This window comes from Cucurbita pepo, unplaced genomic scaffold, assembly GCF_002806865.2.
Source record: "Cucurbita pepo subsp. pepo cultivar mu-cu-16 unplaced genomic scaffold, ASM280686v2 Cp4.1_scaffold000137, whole genome shotgun sequence".
In the NCBI taxonomy this organism is placed as follows: Eukaryota; Viridiplantae; Streptophyta; class Magnoliopsida; order Cucurbitales; family Cucurbitaceae; genus Cucurbita; species Cucurbita pepo.
The window spans coordinates 226,562-237,581 of record NW_019646438.1 but is presented as its reverse complement, the minus strand read 5'-3'; the positions used below and the strand labels follow the sequence as shown (position 1 = coordinate 237,581).

General features: G+C 33.0%; 1 protein-coding gene across 1 annotated transcript; it reads right to left on the bottom strand.

Annotated features, from left to right (window-relative positions):
* Positions 1–8,770: 8,770 nt before the first annotated feature.
* Positions 8,771–9,691, bottom strand: LOC111784009. The gene is made up of 3 exons (XM_023664826.1): positions 9,602–9,691; positions 9,131–9,345; positions 8,771–9,035 (listed from the first exon to the last, which is right to left on the bottom strand). The coding sequence occupies exons 1-3, from the start codon at positions 9,689–9,691 to the stop codon at positions 8,771–8,773; spliced, it is 570 nt and encodes a 189-aa protein (XP_023520594.1).
* Between the last annotated feature and the right edge of the window lie 1,329 nt (positions 9,692–11,020).

Genomic DNA, 11,020 nt, shown 5'->3' with positions numbered 1-11,020 from the left:
ATCAGATATCACAGAGTAAGGTCTACTACATAATTTAATAGCATTTGGAGGTCCTCTAGGTCAGGAACCGTAGGTAGATATCCTTAGGGGCATTATGGTCATTTTGCACCATTTATTGGTTTACGTACTTATCTTTATCCAATGATCACCAAATTTCATATATAACCTCACCATGCTATAATATATTTAGCATTAAAATTTCATAGGCAGCGATGTTCATCTAGTTTGTTATTTTAATGTTGCTTAAATCCAGAGAAATTTGATAGTATAGTATATGTTAAGTAGTATTTGCATTTGACAATAGTATAGATTAGTATATGTTGAGCTGTATTTGCATTTGATAATAGTATAGATCAGTATGAGTTGAGTTGTATTTGCATTTAATAAACTATAGGTTGAGTTGTATTTGTATTTAATAAAGTGTAGGTTGAGTTGTATTTGCATTTAATAAAGTATAGGTTCAGTTGTATTTATAAGGTCATTGGTTAGTATAGGGCATTTAATTCAATAATGTTTTTCATTCTTTCTTTCTTTGTATTTGTTTATTCCAGAAGTAACAAATGAGGCACGGAATTAATGTAGAATTTATAATAAGGGTTCATCAAAGTAATTCCACATTAAATGTCAGATTAAATCTCAAGTAACCGTCTTAGGTTATATAGGAAAATTTAGGGTAGAAATCTCTCCTTAAAGACGTGTTTTAAAACCGTGAAGCAAACGATATTACATAACGTGCCAAAGTGAACAAAGCGGACAATATCTACTAGCGATGGATTTAGATGTTTGAACATTCGACCACACCTTTTAAATTTTGATTTTCTTGTGATTCTCTCACTCTTATTAATAACTACCCACGATATCCAACCTCAAAACATTCCTAGGAATTAATTTTCGTTTTTTAAATTTTTTTACTTTGCGCTGTATAATGAATCCAAATCAAAATGATTAAACATCAACAAAAACAAATTTGAGTATTTAAAAAAACATGAAGACTCTAACAAGCCTAAGTATTATCTTATTGTTTGCTTTGGAATCAAGCACATCACTAACACACGGTTTGCAGGATCAACCGACAAGCTGTAATGGAAAATTGGCATTTACCAGAAGGCAAATGGCAAGTGACTATTTAAATGCTCNTTTTTTTTTTTTTTTTTTTTTTTTTTTTTTTTTTTTTTTTTTTTTTTTTTTTTTCGTTCGTTCGTTCTAATTAGCACTACTATAAAACATGTCTACAAACCTTCTTTAATATCTAGATCAAGTGAAATACTTCAGCTATGGAGAATTAATGAGCCCACAAACATCACTCAAACCTATAATATCCATGTCCAGTTTATCAAAGTCTTTAAATGTAGTAGTCGAAAAAAATAAGTAAACAAATAAAAATAATTATAAAAAAAGAACTAAGTTTAAAATAATAATAATAATAATAAATAAATAAATAAAAACTACCCTTTCCCACTTCTCTCCACTAACCTCTCGTCCCTTTCCCAACCATCTCTTCTCAATTCATTTATTAAGCCAGACTATCAGGTTCATGCAAAAAGAAATCGAAAAACAACAAAAATGTCAAATTTGTTAAAAAAACTAAAATGTCCTCCACCAAAATTCCCTTGAAAAGAGATCTCGCCATTTTGTTAAGATATATATTAAATATTTCTTTGCTTTTATCGTAATTTAATATTTAGAAAATCAAGTGAATTATAAGTTACATCTTCTCTCAATTGCTCCAATTGTTTAGTGATGAATTAGAAATTAGATTTCAATACATCTATACTAATTCGAGTAAATCACATTAATTTATCAGTAACTTCATATCATAATTATCAATAACCTCATATAAATAATTTTATATCAATGGACAAATGGATGGATAAAAAGTTGTCCAATATTTGTAAAGAGACTCTAAAAGGAAAGATTTGGAACAGAATGAAAAGAAAATGAAAAGAAAATAAAAGAAAAGATTGGAAAGTAAGAATCACATGGAGGAGAGAGAAAGAAAAGGGAAGATATACAAAAAAAAAACAATAGACCCATAGAACAAAAAGAAAGTATGAAATATAACAGCAAACAAAGTAATTCTGAAATATAGTAGGAAGAGTTATAGTATCTAATAAATAGCATTGTCTAGACATATTATATTATAAGAAATATTAAATTTAAATAAAAAGATTAACAATTTGTTAAATACATAACAAAATTTGGGAGTTAGAATTACTTAAAGAATTCCATGAATATCTTTGATAGAGTGAATCACCTTGAAATATGTGAGAACAAATTCGAGGGACGAAAGCAAGTTAATTTGGAGTAAGATAGAACTCAGGCTAAGACCATCCAAGTAAGTGGTCTTACTATTGGCAGTTATATTTGATGTTGACACGTGCCTCGTGGTTTTGCATGTGTCATATATATTAATACGTGTGAATTGTTTATGGATCGATATGCTTATAATATGATATGTATATGTTATAATATGTGAATTGTATGATAACACTTACAGTACGAGGTGTTCAATGATATGTTTGAGATAGGATACGAGAATGATGCACTAAACATAATGTAACGATAGGAGTAAGATATGTTCATGGAACGTTAAGGTTAGGATATGTATCAAAGTGTTATGGATATGAAAGATTGACAAAAACGATATCGTCACGATCGATTAATAAAAGAATAAGGTTAGGTTAAGGGTAAAAAGGGATAGGATTATGATAGATTGATTGAACGATAGCGCTAGGACACGTTCATGTAACGATATGACTAACGTATGTTCATGTAATGATATGACTGTGATATATATAAGAACGTTAATACTATGATAAGTTAGGCAATGATATGACCACGAAGAGTTTACAATATGATATGATTATGATACAAAATGTGAATGACGGATATATATATATCTATATATATATATATATATATATATATATTTATATATATATTGTCATATGATATGAAAATGATATGAAATATGTTATGGTACGAGATATGGGATAAATTGACATGTTTATGATATGATATATTGTGATGCAATATGTTACGATATGTATATGATGAAATGTTATGTTAAAAGCATGGAACGTTATGTTATGTCTCCTAAATTGTGTGTATATAGCATCATATGAATGACATAAAATCATGATAAATGACATTCAATATAACCCTGTTAGAATTATGTATGATATGAGAAATGAGAAATAAGAAATGATATGATATGAATGAAAAACGGTAGCGGGGTTATATTTAATAATGTTGAAAACGGAAAAATATTGGGACCTCATGCATTATGTGTGCTCATGCATTTGGGGATACCCTTATTACATCACAATGGTACAGACGTGTACACCACCAGGCAGGTGAAGTATCATTATGTTTTACATAATTTTGCCATTACAGTTACTAATTCTAATGGGCGTCCGGCATGAGGAGCTACCAGAGTAGGCTCGCCCGACAAAAAAAAGGGGCCCAATGGTGTGCGAACTGTCTGGTGAGTTCATACTCGCACGTCTGGGCTATGTGTAGCGTATATGGTACACACAAGATACCCATTAGAAGAGTGTCATAGGAAAAGGAAAAGAGACTGATATGATAGGTCCCGTCATTACATTCACATGTTCTTGCATTTAACCACCAATAGTGGGGTCACTTAATGAGTATTTCTTAAAATACTAAAACCACGCGCTAACTCCATTTCAGGTTACGACAAGGCATTCCTTTACGGATGACGAAATTTTGACACTCAAAATTTCACTCAAATTTGTGGGATTATGTGGCAAACATGCAAGTTTGGTTAAACCATATATTGCACTCAATATTCCACTAACTCAATATTCCACTAACTCAAACATGAATTTTTCCATTAGGGGAGACAACATTTTGACTTTCTCCATTTTAATTCAACAATTAATTTAAATAATTAATTTCAAATTAAAAAAATATTAAAAGAGTAATTAAACAATTTAATTAATATTTAACATTGCAATCGCAATCCATTCCAACACACCTTGATTATGATCCCTATTCATAATTAAAATATTTAAATCTTATTTAAATATCTCTAATTCTCTCTTTTTGTTTAATTCGTAATTAAAACAAAATGCAGTTAAATATATCGTATATATGTAATGCATACTCCCTAATTTGAATTCGAACACTTCGAACTCACTCATCATGTTGTTCTAAGGTTTAGTCCGATATGAGCTAGCAGGGAGACCTAATGGACCTATAGATCTTTGGCTCCAACGATTTGAGATTAACCGACTAAACTCATTAACCTTGTTAACCAACATTCGTTAACTACTAGAACACTCCACTATAGCCTAGTAGTTGCTCTCCCCTCACTATAGATATATTTATGTCCATTTGATATAACTATGATTAGTAAGTCGATCCTTCACAGGTTATTCGTAACTAGAGATGGGTCAATTTACTGTTTTTCCCTTAAAGTTACTTCTTATTCCTTAAGTCCCACTGATCCTCTAATGAACAATTGGTTTGTGGTCCAACCACCAAACCGAATCCCTCTCAGGCCAATGAGAGGGTGGGCCCCTTGTTCAAGACCGGAGTCAGTACTTAATGGAACAATTTCTCTACTATCCCTAAAAGTGGGTAGGAGTGAATTCTATTTTGCACCTTATGTCTCCAGCTATTCACCCAGTCTTACCCTTGAAATGGGAGGCTTAATGAGTCGGCGAACTCGGACCACTCTCACCCATGCAAATCTAAGGATAGTTCTAAATAAACAGGAGTTCATAGTTAGCTCAAGATTAAGGTCAAGTTGCCTAGGTCATCGAGTGAAAAAATCAGTCTCAACAGTAAATGGCATTATAAAGTGAGAGTGATTTTCTTCCTGGTCTGATCTTATGCAATACTCATTGCATACGACGCCCCCACTCACATGTCTCCACATGTTCAATTTAGTGATCACACTGTTTATATCATATACAAAAGTGGGCCGCATCCATAGTGTCCCCAAGATACGGTACTCAGCCTTATTCCTGTACTATAGATCATTTTGACTATATACTTGAACTTGATCCACACTTATGCCTCTTCATATAGTTCAAGTAATCATACTATAGCCAGAGTATACTTAGTTTATTGGATTTAGATCAATGATCGTAAAATTTACTTTATTAAATAACAATCTTTACTGAATAAACATCAATGGTAACTTTATTGAAAATAGAATATGTTTTTATTTACAAACTATTGATTTTAGGACATAAAACCCAACAGACGTGATGACGTTAGATGATGATGCGTTGATGTTGTATGATGATGTGTTGATGTTGTATGATGACTTGATGATGTTAGATAATGACGCGATGATGTTATATGATCATGTGTTGATGTTATGATGTACATGATATTGACATGATGTTGATGATGCATAATAATAAGATGATGCGACACGTATAATAATGAAATGACTTAATATGATGATGTTCCATACTAAGATCGTGTGCATGTATTAAATGTCACGATGCATTATGAAGAAATTTTTTTAAAGACACAACCATGGTTAAGCGAATGATGATGAATGTATGAAGGCCAATGCTTGCATGTTACTTAGAGTAATGTGTGAACGGTGCATAGGGTTGTGTCTTAAAGATGATTTAAAGATGAAAATTATAGGGACGTCATGCATTTTGTGTGTTCATATTTATTGGGATACTTCCCCAGTGATGATGATGAGTGCGGATGCACATAATAAGATGATAAGGGTGTTCATAGGGAGCATGACACTATGGGGTTCTGCTAACATCCGAACTCGCTACAAATTAGCTTGACCAAAGAGGGTCCAGGAGGTGTGCAAGCCCCCTGTGGATTCACACTCGCACATGTGGGTCGTGTGTAGGGAAATACTACACATCCAATTTGTCCGAGACCGGAGGCCACCCCTATGATGGTTTTTAAATAATAGGTCCCTAAATCATGAGTTGCATGTGTTTGCTTTCCCTTACCCCAATAGTGGGTCACTTACTGAGACTAGAGGCCATGTGCTACTTCTTTTCAGGTAAAGGCAAGGTGTCCCTGTACGGCTGATGATGGCATCGCAACTTGAGAACATGACAGTAACGACCCTAAATTTTCACATACTTAGAGTCCTTACTGACGTCTCATGCTCATCTATAATGAGGAAATATAACTCTTACATTAACATCATTTATAACATAAACTTCGAAAAATGTTTAAAATAACTTTTTCTCTAGAAAACATATTCATGGTCTTACGTGTTTAAATAAAATATGCATGAGGTCCCTCTAAATCCATCATAATATCTCTTCTAACACAACCCTCTAGTCTCATCTCTTTGTTACTCTAGGTAACACATACTTGTGGATATTTATATTAATATCATTTTCATGCTCTTAGGGTTGTGTCCTATGTCGATCTAACGACATGATGCAATATGGCACTCATCATCATATAGCATGCTCAATATGAAAAATATCATCATATTAAGGTAAACGTCACACAATCATCATACTCATCATATTGTCATAAAGTGCATCAAGCATATCAAGTACGTCATTCGTCAAAATATATATATACTACGCACATCATCAAGCATCATAACTCATACATCATCTTACACTCGTACATCATCATATACTAGTATACGACATCATACAATACAACTTATACATCATCATAACTCATACATCATCACATACTATCATACGATATCGTACGACACAGTTCATACATTATCATAATTCATACATCGTCACTTACCTTTATCCTTAATGAAAGTTTGATTCTGTTCTTTGAAATCCAAGTCAACCTATGTGAGTTCATGATATCAGTTTCAAGTTCGAACTTCTATAAAATTGTTTCTAATTTACATTTGCTCATGTGTTAAACATCATGCGAACATTAGAGGCTTTGCATGAATAAAGTTTTAAATGCTTATTTATGTTTGTTATAATTTCTTTTTCATGTCATCCATTTAAAACTCTTTAACATTTACCATATATTTTCTTTCCTCTTAGTGTGTGTTTCCCTTATTAGCATTATAGTTAAAAACATTCTATTCTAATCTAACTCTAAGAAAATAAATATAACTACCATTTGCATGTTTCATGGTCTCGAACGGCTATGTAGTCATTAGTCGTACAGAGGTGCCTTGCCTTTATTTGAAATAGCAGTAGCACGTGACTTGAATATTATAAGAAATACTCAGTAAGTAACCCCACTATTGGGGTTAGATGCAAAATAATACAATCATGTGTAGGACCTATCGTATAAGTCCATATTCCTTAGGTGTCTATACTAAACGAGTTAATGTGATGTGTATTTACTGTTCTACAAACGGTCCACACGTGCGAGTATGAACCTACCAGTCGGTTCGCACACCTTCTAGGCCCCTTTCATGGTCAGACGAGTATTCTCTAAAGCTGTTGATGTCGAACACCTATTAGGCATAGCGACCATCGTAGCATTATAATAAATATAATGACCATTTTTCTGCCTCATAGTGTACGTGTCCGTATCATCGTAAAAGAGGGGAATTCTTGGATGCATTAACACACAATGATGCATGAGATCCCAACATTTTTATTCATTATCATGTAAGACAACCCCTTCCATTTTTTCTTCATATCATATAATTTTTATCATAGTTTTCTTACATAAATTGGGGTTGGGCATTATGTCCACACATTTTTGTCGTATATCATTCATATCATGCATCGTGTCATATCATACATACATCATATCATCAACATATCATGTACTATATCACAAAACGTGTTATACCATAACATTTATCATATCATCATATCACGTGTGATCATAACATTCACGTATCATCTCACAGTCACGTTGTATCACGATTCATGGACTTATTAACTCATAAACATATCATAGTCAGATTGTTTTGTAAACACATCATAGTCATGTCGTTACATAAACACAACTTAGTCATATTCTTTCATAAACATATCATGGTCATATCATTTCATAAACGTATCATAGTCATGTAATTTCATAAATATATTCTTATCATATCATTTTATAAATATATCACAGTCATCTCATTTCATAAACATATCTTAGTTATATCATTTCATACACATATTCTAGTCATATCGTTTCATAAACATATCAAAGTCATGTCATTTTCTAAATGTATCCTAGTTTTATCGTTTCATAAACATATTCTAGCCATATCGTTTCATAAACATATCCTAGTCATATCGTTTCCTAAACATATCCTAGTCATATCGTTTCATAAACATATTCCAGTCATATCATTTAATAAAGATATCTTAGTCATATCGTTTCATACACACACAATAGTCACATCGTTCCGTAAAGATTTCACACATATCAAGCATATATCATGTATAGAACTACGAGGCACATGTCATCATATAAACATCAACTTTTAACCAAACCGATAGTAAGGTGTTGGTTTGCATTAGCAAGCATTCTCCTTACACTCGAGTACAATTGACTATGTAAATTTTAGATCTCGACCTTCAGGCAAAGTGCTACATATTAATTTATGTCATATTGCTCGGTTCAAAACTACAAAATAATTTATTTATTTATTTATTTATTTTACAATTATTATAGGTTACCACTGAAAATGAAAAATGTTGTCATTTGTTAATAAAAAGTGAAAATAAAAACTCATATAATTATGCTATAATTTTACTTAGGAACATTCTATCATATTTACACTTAAGTCATTACTTAATAGTCCATCACTAGTAAATCCACAATCAAGTGAAACATATTCTCCCCAAACAAAGAATTTTCATGCGTTGTTCTTAAGAGCCTCAGCGCTGTCTCCGTTTTCCTCTATTTCATCAAAGTAGTCCTCTCGAGCATTTCCAGCCAACATTAGGGCAACCAACCAGAAGAGGGATGAATCAAGGGATAGAAATGCACCACCACCCAGAAGACCAGTCTTAGCGGTCGGGCATGCTGTCTTGAGATTGTGATAAACGTTGCGAGTCAAGTGAATTTGCTCAGTGACTGTAGGCCATACGAGCAAAGTTATAGCCAATCCAGTTGTGAACCTGCAAACATAAAAGTAGCTTGATTGATAACGTTTCGAAATAACTTTTTAGGTAACAGTTAAGAGTAAAGGATGTGATTTGGAAAGAGAAGTTACAGGGCAATGTTGAAGAAAATTGAGAAACTAGTGCTCTTAAACAAGGCATCTCGAGGAACATATTTTTGTTGGTAAGGATAGAACAAAGAGAAATATCCTGCAATTGAAGAAGCAAGAAGAAACGCAACGGAAAGATATCCCAAGACCACAGTTGGGTCCGCTGGATACTGACAGACAACAATGCCTTTGCCTGGGATGGGAGTTCCAAATGCAGGCTGCCCATAAGCAAACACAAAAAGAAAGGATAGTGACCATCAATGAGGGAGCTTGAAAAGTTATATGATATTGCATGGGTTGGGAGGTTCTCATCTTACTCTCATTGTTTCAAATTCACAAATATCTACACAATAAGAATCAAACCATAGTTATATGATATTGCATGGGTTGGGAGGTTCTCATCTTACTCTCATTGTTTCAAATTCACAAATATCTACACAATAAGAATCAAACCATTTATGAACAGAAGCTTACCTTCTTGTTCTCAGCTATGACTCCAAATATAAAGGATATCACACCTAAAGTTGTGACGGTAAGAGACATTATCTTGATAGACACGGCCATTGATCCCAAGATAAATTGAACAAAAGAGTTTTTCAAAAAAATGAGAAACAGAACGGGAAGACTATGGAATGAGATTAGTGAATGCTTGATATTTATAGTACTCACTGTCATCCAATGCATATCCTGGAATCTACGTAATCTGCGAACCCGTAATTAAAATATGGAATTAAACCGTTTTTCATTTGTTTGGTTGTTTTTTTTTACTTTAATTGGGAATTATGTCGTTTTTTGAAATCCACATGGAAAATGATTCATTGAGAAATAAAAATGGACTTTTAAAAAGTCACTCGGCGCCAGCTAGCATTGGTTTTATCTAGGGTTAATTTTTAACCCTATTAACGAATGGCCGCCCCAAACAAACAACGAAGAATTTGACGCAGGTTCGTGTTCAAAATTATGTGTGAATAACTTAATCAATTTAACCTTTATGATTTTAGTTTATTATTTTTTAGCATATGTACGCGAAAAACATAAAACAAACCACTAAATGAAAGGGAGCAAGAGAGTCGACTAGTCGAGGGTGATTTCCATGCCAAATCATCATAGGTCTATGTCTTCAGGCATAAGTAACAAGCTCATGTCGACTAGATTAATGTGTCTAACCGTAATGATCCCACGAGAAAGGTACGAGTCGAAAAAAACGAACAACAAAACGCACTGATTGATGCATGTGGGAGTGTTCAAAATTACTTGAACCACCGGATGAATCCAACCCAATTATTATAATTTGAGTTCTTTTTTTAGCGTGCATAATAGAAAAAACATTAAAAAAAAACGAAGTAATGCATAGATGGAAGGTGATAAGATTGTCGAATTGTGGAGGGTGATCCTCGAGCCAAGACATTAACCGTGTATGTTTTTAAGCGTGTGTAGCAAGCTCACGAGCTATCTAGTTGCACTTATGATTAACAAAAAGATGGTCTTGGTCTCTACTGCATCGGTGCTAGTTGCTGATAGAATTAACAAACATTTGGAGGTTGTTTACTTATCAAAGTATTTTGTGCAAAAGATTCGAGAAGATAGCCCGATATTCTTTAAGAAGTAAGAAATGAATACACACCTTTAATACTTTAGAAATACCTTTGTGAAGAAATACTCTTTTGACAACCTTGATACAACTAACTAAATATTTAATTTGATCTAACGTCATCGTACTTTTTCCACTAGAGTCACGAACTGCAACACCAATAACCGCTTCATTATTTCTTATAACTGTATTAAATTTCAATTTGATGGAGAAGGCTTATCGATCAACCACACGAACGATGGAATAGTAACGAGCTCCCATTATCAACTTATAAACTATCAAATGTTTGACGCTTAATCCCA